The sequence below is a fragment of the Netta rufina genome (genome assembly GCF_964035555.1).
Source record: "Netta rufina genome assembly, chromosome: 2".
In the NCBI taxonomy this organism is placed as follows: domain Eukaryota; kingdom Metazoa; phylum Chordata; class Aves; order Anseriformes; family Anatidae; genus Netta; species Netta rufina.
The window spans coordinates 95,331,108-95,350,670 of record NC_140124.1 but is presented as its reverse complement, the minus strand read 5'-3'; the positions used below and the strand labels follow the sequence as shown (position 1 = coordinate 95,350,670).

Below are 19,563 nucleotides of genomic sequence, written 5' to 3'. Positions count from 1 at the left end.
TGCTGAGAAGTAAGCTGTTACTTAACAAACACGAGCAGAAAAATACGCACATCATATTTAGTGGAATTGTTGGACGTCTGATACATGATTGTCACCAAACCACATCACTGTTTTTTCTGTTAGAAACTCCTTCTATCAACTGTTCTTATTGTAAAGGATTTACAATAGTAACTGATTAGGTAGATATGTGTGTACATCTTCTTATTATAGTCTTAATCTATTTGTATTGTTGGTCAGTGATTTAAATATACTCAATTTACGTAGAGTCTCAACTTATGTTTGTCAAGGATATTTAACCTCTATAGTTAAAAATAAAGTATTTATTTTTTGGTACTTACGAAACAGTCCTGCTCTTTGATTTTGAAGGCAGTAACAGAGAGGTCACAGAGAAACTTGAAGAAGCGTTAATGATTTGGATCAAACAGATCAGACAAGTTTTAGTGGAGAGTGAGCAAATGAGAAGAGAAACTGGTGACATTGGTCCATCTGCAGAGCTGGAATATTGGAAGTCAAGAATGTCATCATTTAACAGGTTAAAAAAATATATATTTTTTTAAATTTAAATAAATGTGAACTCTGATTCTAAAGAAAGATTTAAATGTGTTTTCTTCTTCAAAGCCTTTTAGATGAGATCAAGAGTTCAAGAGTAAAGAAAATTATAAGTATTCTTCAGGCAGCAAGATCAAAGACATTAAAGCAGTGGAAAGAGCTGGTAATTACTATGTTTTAATAAAAGTTGTTTAAAATTAATACAGTACTATATTTGTTATATACATAAAAGTGAACACACAACTCTTAAGAACAGTTCAAGTGTTTATGCTGTCTTTATACTGTGGTTTGTCCTCCCTTTGTTGAAACGCCAATGATCCTGAAGTTAAATAGATAACTTGAAAGGAAGTCAGTGCTCTTGTAACATGTCTCTTAAAGATGGGTGGAATGGCTGTGCAGAAGTAAAGCAATGCAGCAATACAACATTTTTATGTCATCCAGCTGTGCCCTATGCAGCCAACATTAGTGATGTCTGAAAGTTTATCATATTGCTTGTAGAAATATTGACAGCTGGCTCCTTGTAGCATAACTGCTACTTCAGATAAGTGGATATCTGTTATCTAAACTTAGTAAGCATTTTGGACAGGCCAGAAAACAAGTTGTAAGCCACATATGGGCAATCTGACACCTGAAAACACTAGAATGTAGATCTTCTAACACTTATATAAAAGATATTATTACCATTTTGAAAATAGACCAGGAAAATAGTCATCTTGCTGAGTTTTTCATGTTGTGCTTAACATATTTGCATGCTTTTATTATAAATGGAATTTGGATGATAGTGTCTGTTCAGAGTAGAACAAGTCAAGGAAAATGAACTAGATTCCTTTCTTCATACATGTAGCTTCCTAAGAACTGGAAAGTTCCACTTGTCATAAATAGAAAGGTATACAGACATTAGTTGTGAATTCATTTGTCCTAAAAAGTGCTTATTAAAAAAAGATGTTTGAGTTGGAAGCACCCTGGTATATTTCAAGGAGCATGTCAGTTCTTGTCAGTCAAGACAAGAACTAATGTCAGGTAATTAAAAAAAGCAAACAAACACAACCAACAACAAAAACATTTGTATCATGCTAGAATGATTCTAGAATGTAAATTGGATTATCTAAACCATGCTATCAAGTTCCCATCAAGTTTTGGAATTATAATCCTGTAGTAGCATGCACTGTAAGTTCAGGAAGCTTTTCTGTAAATTTTAGCAGTATTAACTCTGTTCTTCTTATTTCCATTCAGGATGGTAATGTAACAATTGCTGCCAATGAAGCTAAAAACAATGTCAGATATTTATATACTTTGGATAAATTTTTTGGCCCACTTGCCATTGCTTCCCCTGTAAGTAGTACTTTGAATAAAACCACTTAACATGGAATTTAGAAAAGAAAGAAAAGGCTGTTTTCTGATGAAAGAAAGATATTCCTCCTTTCAGTATTTAAACCTTATGCTTAATGATTAGTGGACAAGTTAACTCCTACAGCATTAATGAATTAAGTTTACAAATTTTGAATAAGCTAGAGATAATACTACTTTTTGTGGGGGAGGTTGTTGTCATTTCAGGAGATAAATGAAGGGCACGGGAAAATAAGCAATAGTTTGTGTTTTTCCAAGCTCCTTTCAAACCTAATGTCACATTCAATTGTCTCTGTGACATACACTTACCCATAATACCGCTGCTTACAAGTTTTTTATGTTTTATTCTCAAAGCTTGAATTCCATTTGAATCCATTGTGCTATTTTCCACTGCTTTTATTCTGCAAATATTCACAAATATTGGACTTAACTTTTAGATACCATGCTTTTTTATCCTCTTCTAGGTCAGTGACTGTCTTTTGTGATGTATTTGACTGATGAGCATTGACTTGATGCATTTCTGTGAAACCTTTCTGGGGGACAGAGAACTCTACAGTTCAGTAGCCGCAGTAAAATACAGATTACTGCTGCCTTTCCTCCCCTTTCCACATTTCATTTCTGATGTAGGCAAAATGAGCAAAAGGAAGCCAGCTTTCTTCTTGTACTTCCTTTCGCAGCCCAACTTTTTTTTTTTTTTTTTTTTTTTCTTGTACTAATATATGCCTTTTTTTTTCCTTAGGCAGCATATTTCTTTGAAAAGCAGACTATAATATTTTCACATCCTAGAGGCCATAGTCAAAAGGAGTGTGGCCTCTGCTTTTCCTCTGGAAAATCTGCTCTGGAAGAAGGGCTACTCATTTATTCGTAACCAATTCCCCACTTTTTTCTGCTGGACATAGTGTGTTAGGTCTCCATGAGCGAATTGGATGGTCCAATTCATAATGATGTGTCTACAAGAACAAGGTGTTACAATCAAAAAAAATTTTATCCACTGATAAACATATTCCCAGAGCTGTCACATTTCCCACTATGCTTTTAGGATGTTTGAATTATTGACTTCCTCATTTTTTCCTCTTGTAGGTAACAGTGATGGAACACGTACCCAGCTTAATGAATGCTGTCTGCATGATCTACTGTATGTCACCATACTACAACACATCAGAGCGCATGACATCTCTTCTTCTTAAAATCACTAATCAAATGATTAACACATGCAAGACATATCTACGTGAAGGTGTTTCCAAAATCTGGGATCTGGACAGGTGACAGAATTTTAATAATTTCATCTTCTTTTGTTAACACTAGATGTAAAATCAGAGAAAAAAACAGCTATCATGAAGTGTTGGTTAGCTGGATTAACAGTGTTCTCTGTCAACTGCGATATCTACCTCATTTGTAGGCATCATTTCCAGGAGAAACGGAGACATTTTGAGGAGAGGAAGGAGTTAGCTGCTCTGTGGGTACTTCTAAAGAGCAATTGCTATGTACAGCACAAGAGGAAACACAGACATGTTTGTATGAAGCTCAACAAATGGGTAGTGAATGCTGACATCACAGATAGAAATAGTGTATTTAAAGGATGAGAAGTAGCTAGGATAGGCTAGGAAAACAAAGGAGAACAAGTCAATTATTTTCATGCAGAAGAAATGGGGGAGACCACACGAAATCATAAAAATGAGCATGATGTCTCAAGTTATCATGCAAAGTAATGATTGGAACAGCCTCTTGAAAGAGTATAAATGAATCAAGATTATGGTTACTGAGGTGAGAAGGAAAAGGTGTTACAAACTTCATCGATAAATAGGCAGTCAAGATGTGTGTACTTAAGATACAGTGAAGTCAAAGATGATACAGGTAACAGGCTGGGAGATACAAGAGTAAATCAGACTGAAATCATTTGGATTCCTTCTGCATTTTGGTATGGGTAAAGGGAAGTTTTCAGAAATCACCTATGATCACTTAAGTACTGATTAGTATAGATCCTAAAGAATCAATATAAATGAAAGTAGAATACAATTTTTGTGTATTCTAGGAGATTTTTTTTTTTTTTTTTTTTTGAGAGAGACATTCTTCTCCTTTGCTCATCTATTTGGTGTTGCTATCACTTTAGCATTTTCTCTCAGTCCCAGTTAGAGGTTTAGATGTATAAAGTTTGGTCATCCTTTTTAATTCCTGATGATATTTTGGAAGCTGAAAAACAAAACCAAAGTGGAGGAACATTCTTGGGTAAATGGCTTATGACTGATTTCCATGTCTCCCCCTACACCTTCTGTGTAGTAGTACCTCATGGTTAATGAATAACTGGGTGTAAGATAACTGTGTATAATTACCCGTGACCTTAGTAACAGAGTTCCTTCTTCAGAGTTCCTTAGTAACAGAGTCCCTTCAGACTTCCTTCTTTATCTTTTTAAAGTAACAAGAAATTTCCTTATGCTTTCTGTAGTCTGGGAAAAACAAACAAATAAACCATTCTTGTCTCCTTAGGAAAACAAAACAAAACAAAAACACAAAAGCAAAACCAAAAGAAACAAACAAAAGTCCATCAGCTAGACATAGTTTACAAAAGATGGAGAAATGGCCAAATTGCAGGCACTCAGTAGCTAGCATTTGCCTGTTGTAAGTCCTCTCTGAGTTACTTTGAAATTTTGGTTTGATGATAAGCCTAAACTTAATAATATCCAATATGGATAACAAAACCAGGAACTTTTAATGTAATCCTCTTATTTTGAATGTTTTTCAGGTAATGTATAATTTTATGTTCTTATTTTGCAGTTACCTGTCTGACTGAAATGTTCTGTTTTTATTTATGCTCTTTTGTAAAGCTCCTTAGGATGATTTTCTGTCTTTTGCACTTTTTTGTCCAGGCAAGAATTGCTAAAGAGGATACAACAATGCATTTCCCTCAAAGAACAGTATCAAACATCCTTTCAAACAATTAGAGATAATCTAAAGGAAAATCCAAGTGGCAAGCAATTTGATTTCAGGTAAAAACTCACTCTAATATTGAATCATATTCATACCTAAGGTTTATAAATGACATGTCATCATATCTGTGGGCTACCTGAAAAGTTAAATGCTCAATTAAAATGTAAACTTTATTATAATCAAATCATGAGCTTGTGGAGTTTATTTTATTTTATCATTCAAGAAGTAAGCAGTAACAGGTTTTTGCAAGTTGCTTGTTTATTTAGCAGATGTTCAAGGGAATTCAGGGAATTTATGCATGTGCTAAATTAATGTGTATGTTTGTGTGTGGTCTGAAATCCTAAAAAATATAAGTTAAAAGACTCTAGTTGAACTTAGTCAGCTTTGGGCTAGATTGTCAATCACAAGTAGGTTTACCTTAGTATTAGCACTTAAATCGTGGAGCTTGTCTCAGCGTATTATTCACATTTTGCTCTCTTTTCACATCTATTAGTTTCAGGAATAACTCCTGTGAAATGTGGAGAAGGTTTTAGTTGACATATGTAAGAATTAAGCATTTTCTGTGTTGTATCCATGATCTTAAAATGGTTTTTACTTTGTAATTACTACAGCATAGATTTTTAATTTTGAAACTTGGTAGTAGTTCTGGTGGAATATATCTGGGTTAAATAGAAAAAAAATCTGATACAAATAGATATGTATAATAATACTTCTGCTTTTCATCATCAGTGAAAACTATATTTTTGGAAAATTTGATACGTTCTGTAAACGTTTGGAGAAAATTTCAGATATGAGCAATATTATGGAAAGCCTTTTAGAGCTCCAGCGTATAAAAATAGAAGGTATTGAAGAGATCAGTACACACTACCAGAGCATTGCTACAAACACCAAATCAAAAAAGTGTGATGTTCTGGATCACAGAAAACAGGAGGTATATTCACTCAGCACTTGTCTGATACTCACTTCATTAATCTTATGCTTTTCATTGGAGTTACGCAAAGAAGACTAAAATTTATAACAATGCATATAGCGTTTTCCTGCAGTAATAATACTTTCCTATGTTTTAATCCAATCTGAAATTTCTTGGGAGTATTTGGCTTTTTATTTCACATGCTTTTGTAAATTTTTGATAAACTAGGTTTTGTGTAATAGGTAGTGATACAAGCAGCATTTCCTAAACTTGTTTGCTTTGAGATGCATATATTTTGAACTTCAGACTGAAACTAATTCAGGCAGATCAATGCATTAAGTCCAGTTTATCTACTTGCAAGAGTTACTCAGTGTTACTTAATGGAATAATGAAGGCAGTATCGACACTTAGATACTTAGATGACCATTTCAGAGTGAGAAGTGGATGATATCACCTCCATGATACCACATGATGAAAAATAAAGTGCCTTATAAAGTGCTTGAGACTCAAGTTCAGACGAATATCCTGGACTTGAGCTGCTTTTTTGGGATGTAGCATGCTTGCTTTACTGGATTGACAACCTCACAATGGAAATGCTAGAAATGTTGACTTACTCTCCTGCTTTCCTGAACTATTGCTTGCAGCTGTGCTTAAATCATATAAGTCCAGAGGACCTTTGGCTTTCTTCTGATAATAACCTTCCTTAGTCTGTAAAGTGCTCTAGAGAGCCTGTCTAATTTGCAGCTGTGAATGGGTTTCATACCTGAACAGTGAGCTTAGCGCTCTCCTGTGGCAGTGCTAGGAGTAGCTGGGTGAGTGTACTATGTTCCCTCTGATTAGCTTATTAGATTTCCTCTGTCTGTCCTTGTTCCTCTGCAGTACTTTGTGTTCATAAAGATGAATCTGTAATCAAATAGCCTAATAATTCTTATTTTTTGTTTGCTTTGCTTAAAATGTAACTGCCTTCATTACTGGTGTTGTCCCTGTTCTCTTTAATTCAGTACTGAACACATGAACTGGGCAGATAAAGAAATTCCACAGAAACTTCAGGGAAATAATTTTGCACGAAATGAAAGCAACAGGTTTTTTTTTTTTTTTTTCTTTTATACTTTCCTAGTTTGAAAAAGACTACCTTGAATTTAAGAACCAAATTGCAACGTTGTATGAGTCCATACAAGAATTTGTGGATTCCTGCTTTGAGAAGACTGTAACTGTAAGTAACTTCACAAATGCAACCTCCTGTTCTGGTGTTCAGAAGGGCTGAGTACCCACAACTCCCACTGTACTCCTTCATTACTGGCAGTGTTCTGCACTGTGCCAGTGGCTGTCTGTGATAAGGCAGGAGGACATTGAGAATACAGGTATTCTAAAAGTGGCTTGCAGAAGTACAGGAAGTTAATGTTCGTTGTTACTTAGTGCCAGTTGCATCTTTCCTTACCAACTTTATAACTCTATTTATTTTTAAGGTTTATTTTCTTTCCTCATCCTAGTGCTCCCTATCCATCTCCCACCATGCTATTGATAAACTAGGATAGTCCTCCTTCACTCACTGTGTCTTGAACTGTGTTATTTCCATGGCTCAGTTTTCTTTCGCTATCTTTGGACTGACTTACAGTTTCTCTCTTACTCTGCTCTCTCTCTTTCACTGTTCACTTAAACTCTTAGTTGTTTGCCTGCCGCAGGACAGTACAGATTCATGGACTCGTTAGCTTGTTTCTTTTACATGGAAAAGAACAGCATCTACGTGATACCTGAAAAACAAAAAAGCAAAAGCAAAATAATGGGAAGATATCTTTAACCATCTATTATAAAAACTAAATCCGAATAATTTTTTGGTGTGTATCTAAATTATAGGATGAACTAGAGGGGAAATGGAGAATGATAATTTTAAAGAAAAGCAATTAAATTTTATTAACATGAAAGTAAAAAAAAAAGCTATACTCAGTGTTTAAATTTTATTGATGAAGCATATTTAAAGATGCTTCCTGTTGCACTTCTGAATTATTTCTGTCAGACAGGCAGGAGTAATGTAATAGTTTCTGCCATCTGTTACCTTAATTTCAGTTCTGTTCATTAGTTCAGACCCTGCTCATGAAATGAGATGTAAATGAAGGAGGAGGAAAACTGTAGATGTTCAACCACAACTGCTTGCAGAAAAATAAAGAGTGAGGATTTGAGAGTCAGAAAAAATTAAATGTTCCAAAATGGTCTGTGGTGATGGCAGTGTCTTGTTTAAGAGTATAGTAAATATATTCCATATGGGACAAAATACAACAGTTAAGTTCCCTGACTTGTCTGGATGGCTTTTTCAGTGCTTCTTAGAAAATAACTTACAACCTTATGTAACTTATAAATAAATAAATATCAGAGTTTGTGAACAATGACTTTCTGAACTATTAACATCTGCAGTAAATATTTCATTCTCCTTCTTAGACTGAACAGATGCTGGGACTTCTGATGAAGCTTGAACAAATAGGAGATAATCAAATTGATCTTAGTGAGAAGTACACCATTGTCCTTCAGCAATACAGCAGAGACTTAGACTTTGTTCAAAACCTCTACCAGAAGCAAAAAGAAAATCCACCTATACCACGTAACATACCACCAGTAAGAGTGAAATGAATTAGAAAGAAAAAGGATTTTTCTTCTTTACTTTTTAAGTTAATGGAAATATAACGTCATATCTTCTGTGTTTTAGGTAGCAGGGAAGATTATGTGGGCTCAGCAGCTGTACAGGAAAATTGACCATCCGATGAGATTCTTTAAAAAGAAAACCACACTTTTGAAGGTAGTAAATTATCAGAGGGTGATTTATGCTAAGTTTTAACACAAGTTATTAACAGACATGATTTATTTTTATACTCCTAAGTTCACTTTTCTAACAACTTTTATTCAGGCTCATCCAACAAGATAGTCTTTAGAGTTTTCTCCAGGATTTGAATTTATTTTTGCAGTGTTATTCTGTGACTCAAGACAGTTGCTTCCCTTGAGATGTGTAGCTGATGACTTGGGTGATTTTTTTTGTTCCTTCTGGGACTCGGTTCCTATTACTCCTGAGCACAGCACTGTTGGCTATGGACCTATGCTTACAGCCTTCTGCCTGCTGTGCTCTGTCATGTAGAGGATTGCAATATTCAACTTCAAATACTTCATGAAAGAATACTAGTTTTGTAGTTTCCTCAACAGCAAATCAGTCCTTGCATATGTCATACTGTAGACTTTATTATATAGGCAAAAATCAGGAAAGCAAAGTTGATTAGAGCAGTTAAATACTTTAAAATAATTGAATTCTTAAACAGATTTTGATATTTTGTGTCTTACATCATCTCTTAAGTAGCGTAACTTAAAGATCTGTATTTGTCTTGTTTGCCTAATGGTGGTGAGGAAAAGCCTAATGGAGGACATTTTTACTGTGTTAGGCTCATCAAGCTGATTAAGTGGCGTTTGCTTATTTATTTATTTATGTTTCCAGACACTGGAAATGAAAAAGGTTGTTAAGAGCTACAATAAAATGGCTGCGGTTCTTCTGGAATTTGAGATTATTTATCACAGAGCCTGGTGCAGGTTTGCTGACCAGGCTAGAAATGCTCTGTATGCTTCTTTACTAGTCAGGCACCAAGAAACCAAGGTAAATATAATTTATTCTTCTGTATTGCTGTTACATTGCTTAGTATTACCTATGCTACTTTAATTGCATCCTGTATAGACAAGCACAGCATTACAAAAATCTTCACGAGGTTAGAAAATGAACTGCTGTAACTGATGTGACTGTATTCTTTTTCCTTTTTGTATATGTTATGATGCAGACTGGATCATGTCTCTTCTTTGTAAGACTCCTGCCTCATTCAGGACCTATACAAGGCAGTGCCCAGCAAATGTGTATCTGTTATAGACTTCTCTATGTCTTTTTACATATTGTTTCATGTATTACTTTCTGTGTTAACCAAAATTTTAGTCAAGGAAGGAATTTTTAATTAGGTCACGGTCTTTTCTCTAGTGGTTGACATCTGTATTGACTGTATTGCGGTAATTAATTTGCTTTCAAAACTGCTTGCTGAGACAGAATGCCTTACCATTCTTACTTTACAGATGACTTTCTCTGCTCTGGAGCAGAGAAATTACAGTTAAAATGGGCATTTTCTTTGAATTAATGATTCCATAAAGGACAACTAGAACCTAATTGTCAGGTTTATTTAGCATTTTATGCCCTAAGAAATGTACAGAGACTAACCTTTACAACATTTCTCCCTGGTCTATAGTTGGAGAAAATGGCATCTCATGCAAATTAGCTTGCACAGAGACAGGTACAGGACTAGAATTAGACTTGATAAGTCACAGCAGTCAAGTGGATAGGGCACAGTGAGGAAGTCACAGGTAATTGAAATCAGTGTAAGCTAACGTTTGATCAATACTCTGGAAAATCCAGATATTTGTACAGGAGCCTGAAGATCTGTGTAGAAATCGAAACATGGGTATATATTTTAAAAATCTTGGCTTGTCCTCTACATCTTGTGTCATATCTTCCAGATGTATCACAATGCACATAACCACCAAACTACTGCATTGTTTTCTTTCCCCCCTCCCTGTACACTTCATGAAGGAATTACTTGTAAACTTGGATCCAGTGGTCCTGGAAGTACTTTATGAAACAAAGTACCTGAGAAAAATGGATTTTGAAGTTCCAGATGTTGTCCTTGGCTTGTGCGCAGATGAAGAACGGATTAAAAGACATCACATGGAGTGAGTGAACACTTTATGGATTTGATTCTCATCTGCAAATGGGAATCCCTAGCTTTGAGTTTCTGTTGTATATGCTTTTGATTTGTTGTAATTTTTCTCTTTGATGGAGTTTAATTGAAATGTAATTGTTTTCCCCTGCCATTCCATAGTAATATTGTTAACACGCGGTTGTTTCTATCTCCACAAATGTCTCATTACTAGACAATGCCTCCATGCTTTTCTTTTGTTACTACAACAACTGTTCCATAAGTGGAGTTTCTAGGTACTGCTGAGGCATCTCTGTTCTCTCACATAGGGATTGCATTTCAAAATATTGCAGTTAGCATCAGAAGTGTTTTTTTTCTGTTGCAAAACTAAGTTCTGGCTTCTAATTCTTGTTTGTGGAGCTCCATTATGTAGCTCTGTTTTCATGTAACTGTATTGGTAAGTCTTGAATCAGAATTTGGCATCTTATGGATTTGGTGTCCCAAATGTTTTGAATCTAGCTTTTCTTATAAACGGTCTTATTTCATATCTTCTCTCATGAGACAGGAAGAAGGGAACAAAAATGCTGTGTTTTAAGTTTCCTGGTTTTTGACTGTGATTCATTTTCCTTGGAAGAAAGTTGCTCTAAATTGGTAACAGTTACCTTTCTGGAAGTACTTACTTCTCCAGCATGGTTCTAGTGTTACTGGGAAGAAAGAGACCTATTCTGAGCTAGGAAGAGCTGTGGGAAGAGTCCTTATTTTTAACACAGGGTCAGAACTTCCAATCATTATTAAAAGAAAATGTGACCAAACTTGTGTATGTTTCAAATATCTGAAATAAGCACACTCTAAACATGATCATGTCTTGCAGACTTCAGAATCTATTGATCAATTACAAAGAGTGTCTGAATAGAATTCCTGCTGTGCTGAAACCACTGATGAAGCCATTCATAGGACAAGTTGAGGATGCCCTTGCACCAGGCATAATGGAGCTGTCATGGACTTCTTCAAACATCAATAAGTGTATGTAGTCAAAGAAGTGGTGAATTGTTAATGGTGTTGTTTGGTAGTACTTGCCTACTATTTCCTTGTCAATTTTAGAAAGAGCATTCCATCTATACAAGGGAAAAAAATTCCAGGTTCCTCCCGATGAACTAAGTCAGACATGAGTGAAGTGGAAACAGTGTGTTTATGTCCTGCTCTAAACTGTGGTGATCAAGCCAGGGCTGCTCAACACCTATATTTGAGCAGCCTTTGTTAGGTCATTTGTTTTATCACATGTATCTTTTTTTCCCCCATACTGGTCATGCTCCTTTACCCCTTTTATGTCCTGCCACATAAACAACCCACCTTTACTCTTGTGCTAATGGGTCCTGATTTTGGTACCTGTTTTGGTATTTATGTTATGCTTGCCTTAGTAACCATGATACCTAGCAATACCTCGCAATTTTGTTAAACCATTACCCCCATTTTGTTGTATACAAATGTTATTCGATTCTGCTTTCTGCCATTTTGGCATCTTGTTAATGTAGTTACCGTTAGGGTTGGCCAACTGCGTACATGCTGTGCTGTCATTTCTTTCTGTTATGTCATGCAGTTTGTTATCTTTCTGTCTAGTTAATGTAGCCACAGGTTGGGGTAGGCATTTGTCTGCACACCTCGATAACATGAACCTTCTTTTCTCCTGTGTGTTTCATAGAAATGTGTTTAGAAATGTAGAGATATTAATAGGTTCCCTGGCAACAAAGTAGCTCTGCATACATTATTTTCCTCTTACCTTTAAATGTTAGAAGTGACAGAGATGATGTACACAGAAAATATCTTCTATGTAGATATACTGAGTGTTGTAAGAGCTGTTGACATAGTTACTGAAACGGTCACCAGATGGTACTGCTGACATAAGGGAGTAGGAAATTCTGGCTTGGAAAAATGATAATGCTTCATCATCCCTTTGGTGGCAGTCGATACTGAAACGGAAGCAAAATCACTGTAGAATCACAGTTTTTTGAGGTTTTCTCTTATTCTTAAGAATGAGGCTTTCTGTCTGCTCACTCATGGACAGTGATTTTTGGTGTAAAAGGATTGGTTTTGCCTCCCCAGCCACCCCCTTCCTCTTTCTTTTAACAAATGTAAGTCTCTCAATTGAGGTATTACAAATGCAGTTGCTGTGAGTACAGTGAAGTCACTAAGTTGGTTGATTTACATCTGTGTAACTGAGTAAATGGTTTGTCATGGTTGACTGCTATCCATACTGCTGTGTTGATGGGAGAGCCTGTATAGCCTTGACTTTTTAGCTTTCTTGCAAATTTTAATGAATAATGTTGCATCATATTAGGTCTTGTGTTATGGTTCTGTTTTTTAATTACAGGCCTTTTCATTTATTGAGCTTAAGCTGTCACATCACACTGTTGAAGTTATCATGCATTTTTCCTTCTTTTCCCCCTATCAGTATCCCTCTGATCTGTTTCCAAGTAAGTGTTCACACAATGAACAAATTAAGAGCTCTTCTCATACCTACACTGTTTTTTTTTTTTTTTTTTTTTTTTGTGTATGTGTGTTTTTTCTTTTTCTTTTTTCTCTGTAAGTAATTGTAACCTGACTAATGCTAGAATGTGAGACGAGAGCAAACGTGGTGCTGTAATAGTGTCTCTTTTCTTCTCTGTCAAAAAATCTTTGTAACTTATGCTGAACATCCTAAAAGAGACACGACTAAATTCAAGGTTGAAAATAGTAAGAGATATGCAGTATTTGGAGATTTCTGTCCAAATTCTATTTTTTTCTAAGAAAACTTTTAAAATCCTCAATTATGCATTTTTTTTTCTACACAGCCAGTAAGAAACAACCTTATTCCTATCAAATACAGCATAAAATCAACTGCTATAATTATGTCATTGAAATGGACATACATAAAACCCTTGGCAAGACTTCTGTGTTGCCATTCTGTGAGAAAACAGTAGCTCATGCTTGTAAATCAGTTCTCAGTTAAGTCAGACAACAGAGGCAGACTGTTGTTAGGTTTGCACTTTTTTTCTTCAAAACGAAAAGCAGCAAAAGTAAACAGGGACAGTTGCACGCATGGGTTTGTGCAGCTGTTCATTTGTGACTGTGCCATGTGGCCTTGGTACACAGGGCTCTGACCAGTGTCTAAGGCAGGGCTGGCCACCTTATAGCCCTTTACTTGCCCTTTACCAGCCTTGGACTTTGTCTGACCAGAACATACAAAACAATGGCAAGGTTTTCTTTTGTTTGTATTATATCTTTGTATTTATTTATTTTTTTTTTTCTTCTTGATTTACGTAGTTTAGTAACACATCATACAGAAGATCATTACAATATTATTTACTCTGTACACTATGTTAAGATAGCATCTGTTATGTTAGTATCTGAATAGCTATAATTCAAGTTTTACTGGGTCTTGGGTTAGCATTTGCTCTAGTGGAAACTGGCTTTTTATGACAAGGTAATGTTTACACAGCAAGAATATCTGGGCTCTTTCCTGCAGCTGCATCTGGAGTGCAATCTCCCTGAGAAAGGAATGTTTGTTTTTTTTTAAGAGTATATATATCGTATCTTTTTGTGGATAAGCAAAGTCCAACATGTCCAGAATGTATGTTGGACACTTACAAAATAACTCCTACCTGCCACAGTTGTGCTGAACTCACTGTGCATTTGGTTAACGTCTTAAGTGCCTCATTCCACCTAATATGTAGAAGCATGGGAGCCCATGGCTACCCTCTAGATTAAAACTCGAAAAACTAAAGGAAAAAATAGTTTTAGGACTACTTTATATATTTTGGAAAAAAAAAAAAACGGGTGCCTAAGGAATTGGTTGTATTGTTTGTCCATTCCAGTCAATAAAAAAGACAAGAGCCGATCATTAACTTCCTAATAGAAACAATTTTCTATTTAAAGCATCCAACAGTTGGAAACTACTGTCACACAGCTGTGTTTTAGATATCATAGTGATTTCTTTCTACATACAGTAAGAAAAAGTACTGGTGATTCACATGATACTGCCTGTTGAATAACCAAAGTCAGGTGACTTATTTCTTTCTTTTTACAATTGAAGTATAGAAGACAGGGAAAGAATTTGTGCACCCCATTCAGAAATAATTATTTTTTACCTAGTTTGGTAAACGCATCTGTTAAAGGATATATTTTATCTCTTTCCAAGTTAAGTTAGATCATACACATGAAAGAAGAAATCTAGTGGTTTAAGCAACATGCGATCTTGGCTTTAGGTATTTTAGCAATTGAAGTTGTAAGTTGATTGCAATGATACAATACTGGCTTTCACTGTGTATCTGTGTAGGAGAAACAAAATATTTTTGGACCATTGTATCCTTTCTTTTTTCCACTGTATTTTGTTAACCGTTTTCATTACAATGTTCCTTAATACACAGAAGAAGAGGTATTTTGAAGGTTATTCTACTATTTATTTTAAAACGGTTTCATTTAAAGACTCCAAAGTACAGCAAACCCATCATGTTTTGGTTTCAGGCCTTAATTCTATTTCAGGCCTTAATTCTATATTTTATTGTCGTTAAATCCTCATTTTAATGCAGTACTTCGGGGGGGTGGGAGAGGAGATTTAAAAGGTCCGTATTTTGTATGATTTATTTTCACTTTGTTTTCTTTGCTCAGTTATTGAGAATGTTTATAGTACCATGAGGGAATTGGACTTTATAGTCAAAGAAGCTGCTGATACCCTGGAATGCAGAATTGAAAGAGTTCTGGAGGATATGTCAAACACTGCTCTGATAATTTTGCCAGAAGATGAACCTATGGATGTGCTTGCATATCTGGAACAGACAGAAAATCTTGCAATCTCTACTGCTCGCAAACTGTCTCAGTAGGTTTACTGCATAGATTTGAAGACCTGATTTGGGAGGGATTATTTATATATTACTTTTTTATTCATAGAGAATATACTTTTAAAAATTTATTCTTACTGTTACTGACTACTAGTCTGAAGCAAAATGATAGTCCTAGGATGCAGGGGAGAAATTCCCAGGTAACTTGAATACAGCAGATGTAAAATTGCATCTATAGTGTTTAGCATTTCATGTTTTAGTTCTTACGGCATTCTAATCAATAGCAAGAAAAACTGAGATAGCTAAGAGTTGAAGTGTCATCCCTATGCTAATTGCTTGATTCTTAATGCTAGCTAGCTAATGTAAGACTTCCCCATTCTCACAGGGCTGCAATTTTTTTAGCTTATGATCATTTTCCAGGATACAGCAAGTTAGTTCCGTTCTTCTCCAAAAACATGAGAATAAATACACTCACCTTGTATTTATTTTGTTTTTATTTTTACTAACTCTTATTTCAGAATCAGAAAAGTTATCAAAAACATAACTAACATTATTTTATTGAATCATCTTGTTATGCCTGCTTTTTTGTTCCTTCTCTCTCTCTCTCTCTCTTTTTTTTTTTTTTTTTTAAGTATAACAGGAAAATAACTTATTTTTCTTTAATGATTTTGAAGTCCAGTTGAATCAGATGTAATAGAGTCTGACAAATAGTTTTCTGGATAGTCTGTGTATCTCAATTCTCTGCATGACCAAGCAGTAGGAACAAGCTGAAAAGTATAAGGGCATTTCCCTGCATATGTGGCTCTTCATGCAAAAAGTATTCATTATGTTTGATTCCCTGTGTGTGACTGTAAGGTTGTGTTTGTTTTTTTTAGGCAGAGTCAGCAAGTGGAATGCTGTGCATATGAATTGTTAGATACTCTTAAGCACAGGCTGAAAGCAGATGAAAGAAAGACTCTGGAGGTAAGACCAGTACAAAAAGTAAACTCCAGTATAAAAAGTAACCTATTATAACATACTCAGATACTTGATATTACATTTATATATTGGGCAATGTGGTTATTTTCCTAAAAAAATCCCTTTAATTCTTCAGGATTCATATACCTGTACGCATCTTGATACGAAACAGAAAACACGCTGCCAAGAATGCCTATCTTGTTGTTACTATAATCTCATGGGACAGCTTTGTCAGAAGAATACTGACTCTTTAGTCAGATGTGAGTCTTTTGTTTTCATATATCTTTAGCTTTTTAATATTACTTTTTTTTTTCTTTTTTTTTTTTTTCTTCCCCAAGCTTATTGTGGCAAAAAATATAACCTCACTTAAGTATTTGTGTTTATTTAGGCACGAAGATTTCCTTGGAGTCCTTGAGACATCGATTGCGTGTTGTTGACTCTAGGTATCAGATGACCAAGTCTGTAGAGCCACAGAGGGTTCCTTTGTTCAAAACTGAATTTCAACTATCTATTCCTAATGTTGTCTTGAGACCAAGTCTTGAAGATATTCAGGTAACAGAATAATTGCACGTCTCAGTCATTTTTGGTAAAAACATTTATAAATGTATTTTAAAATAAGATGTGCAAGTTTAATCTGGTATTACCAATAAAGAGAGGGGAGGAAAAGATGAAAAGTCACTTGAGTTCATGTGACGTTACTGGTTGCTAAGAACAAAGTCATTGATTAGGTTTGTTATGCGGGCCAGTAGAATCAACTACTTTCCTATAAGCTCAGTAACTCCTGTTCACAACTCTTTACTTAGAGGTAAATATTTCAAAGCAAATACAAAACCAAAAATGAATGCCATCGATACAACCTGATTTGATGTCATTGATAAAGATATTTAAATAGCACTGGTCCCAGTACAGACCCATGAGGAGCACCACTCATCACCAGCCTCCACCTGGACATCAAGCCATTTACAATCACTCCCTGGATGCAGCCATCCAGCTAGTACCTTATCTACCGGATAGTCCACCCTTCAAATCCACCTCTCTCAAATTTAGAGATAAGGATGTTGTATGGGGATCATGTCAAAGGCCTTACAGAAGTCCAGGTATGACATCAGTTGGTCTTCCCTTGTCAGCTGATGCAGTCACTCCACCATAAAAAGGCACCAGGTTGGCCAGGCACAATTTTCCCTTGATGAAGCCATGCTGGCTGTCTCGGATCACCTCTTTGTCTTGCATGTGCCTTAACATTGCTTCCAGGAGAATCTGTTCCATGATCTTTCTAAGCACAGAGGTGAGGCTCACTGCTCCGTAGTTCCCTGGGTCACAAGCTCAACCAGGACATGGTCACTGCAGCCCAGACTGCCTCCATTCTTAACCTCTGTAGTGAGTTCATCTGCACTGATAGGCACCAGTCCAGTAATGCTTCTCCTTTGGTTGGTTTGTCTAGTAGCTGGACCAGGAAATTATCCTTGATGCACTCCAGGAGTCTCCTGGATTGCTTGCAGCCTGCAGTGCTGGTTTCCCAGCAGACATCCATGTGGTTGAAATCCCCCAGCAGGATGAGTGCCTGCAAGCATGATGTTTCTTGCAGCTGAAGCAAGAAGGCTTCATCCACAGGCTTTCCTTGATCAGGCAGCTTGCCGTAGACCCCAGCCACAAGCTGTCCTTTTTTGGTCTGGTCCTTAACTTTAACCCACAAACTCTCAACAAGTCCCTGGCAGTTTCTCAGAGGCTACCAGGCTTGGTAGCCTCTTCATACCACAAATGTGGGCCCCCAGCAGGCAGCAAACCTCTCTAGAGGGATTGTCTGGACAGCAAATGGGTGCTTCAGTGCCTCTCAGCAAGGAATCTCCAATTACTAACACCCTTTGTGCTTTTTCATGGCACTGGTTCTAATGCAGGTGGTTGGTCCAACTTTGTATGATTGTCCTTTCCTGGGTCCTGACCATTACTTACATTCTCTCCTTTTTCTAGCCCCAGAGCATTGGATTTTCTGCTGCTTAGGGGCAACTGGGGACAAGGGGGAGACCTCCTTTTGTTCTGAGCAGAGGCAAGGGTCCAGTCTCCCTTGTCTTGTGAGTCAGCCAAGTCTATCAGCCCAGGGCTGGAAGCCAGCTTACCTGCCCCTTGCCAGGACTTAAGGCAGGGCTGTCGCTCAGTCCATGTCAGAGCACAGTACCATGCACTCAGATCCCACAACTCAGGCCACAGAGCATAATTTTAAAATACAATAGGTAGAAAATATTATATAATAATTTATATAGTTCATTGCATAGATTACAAACTAGAATGTCACAAACTCAGACAAATTTATTTAGACTTTCTGATGTGAAAATGTCATTTATAATAACTATGTTTATAACACTTTTAAGGGGAAATAGTACTATAATTGTTATGATCCCCAGTGATTCATGATTCATGTTCATAGATCTGTCTCATTCTTGTTTGAAAAACAAATAAATGTAGGAGGACTGACTTCAATAAAGCTTTATGGAGTACTCTTTCCATATTTCCATCAGTACTCTTACTGATAAATATAGAAGTATAACTTTTCCATTTTGGTATTTTTTGGAGGATCTTTTTTTCTCTTTCTTTTTTTTTTTTTTCTTTTTTTTTTTCCCCTCTTACTTGTCATAATCTCTCTTTGTGCTCAAGGTAAATGTTTTGCTATTTTCAGAGTGCTGTAAACAAAGCAGTAAATATAATATTATCAATAGCCAAAGATATCCCCCTGTGGAAATTTGCTTACTTACATCATAAGCAGCAGGTGAGTGTTTTATTTTGGATTATTTTAAAATTTCAATATTTTGGTTAACATTTCTTAATTTCATAAGAATATGTTCTGCAGCAATACCTTGATTTGTAATGTAGAATATCTTCCGTTTAAGTGTCAACCTAGATTTTAATGTCTACATCAAGTTATTGAACAAAAGAGTAATCATTTATGATATTTATGTTTGGTGCTTTTTAGTATTAAAATCAAAAGTAGCTTTACTAGAAATCTTTTAAAAATACTGTTCAAGTGTGACAATGATGTGTGAAAACTAATGTTATCCATGTGTACTTCTGAGTTTAAATTACTGTTAGTTTTCCCAAGCAAAAACTGTATTTGAAACTAAAATAAATACAATATGCATATTTTAACTGGCATTAAAATGAGCACTAAAACTTTGGGAAAGTCTGGGGTATAGATAGAAACTCAAATTTGCTGATGTACTCAAATTTGCTGCTGTACAGAAATGCACAATAATGCTAATCAGATGGCCTTAAGTCCATCCTCTAAAAATGAAATACAGACCTGTGCTGAAAAAGCGTCCTTTTAAATATATCTTCCTATTTTGTCAATCCGACATGAAAAACA

The 19,563-nt window shown here is 35.8% G+C and overlaps 1 protein-coding gene across 1 annotated transcript in view; it reads left to right on the top strand.

Moving 5' to 3' along the window:
• Positions 1 to 19,563, top strand: part of LOC311206373 (dynein axonemal heavy chain 5-like) — a gene marked incomplete at its 5' end in the record, with an annotated part of 146,980 nt that overhangs the window by 13,269 nt on the left and 114,148 nt on the right. The window contains 17 exons of the mRNA XM_084281653.1: positions 371 to 532; positions 619 to 712; positions 1,783 to 1,881; positions 2,977 to 3,158; positions 4,761 to 4,880; positions 5,551 to 5,752; positions 6,849 to 6,944; positions 8,165 to 8,338; positions 8,430 to 8,519; positions 9,204 to 9,359; positions 10,332 to 10,471; positions 11,309 to 11,460; positions 15,082 to 15,289; positions 16,127 to 16,214; positions 16,345 to 16,468; positions 16,597 to 16,760; positions 18,880 to 18,969. Coding sequence (XP_084137779.1) covers positions 371 to 532; positions 619 to 712; positions 1,783 to 1,881; positions 2,977 to 3,158; positions 4,761 to 4,880; positions 5,551 to 5,752; positions 6,849 to 6,944; positions 8,165 to 8,338; positions 8,430 to 8,519; positions 9,204 to 9,359; positions 10,332 to 10,471; positions 11,309 to 11,460; positions 15,082 to 15,289; positions 16,127 to 16,214; positions 16,345 to 16,468; positions 16,597 to 16,760; positions 18,880 to 18,969 — 2,341 coding nt within the window. The remainder of the gene's footprint in view (positions 1 to 370; positions 533 to 618; positions 713 to 1,782; positions 1,882 to 2,976; positions 3,159 to 4,760; positions 4,881 to 5,550; positions 5,753 to 6,848; positions 6,945 to 8,164; positions 8,339 to 8,429; positions 8,520 to 9,203; positions 9,360 to 10,331; positions 10,472 to 11,308; positions 11,461 to 15,081; positions 15,290 to 16,126; positions 16,215 to 16,344; positions 16,469 to 16,596; positions 16,761 to 18,879; positions 18,970 to 19,563) is intronic.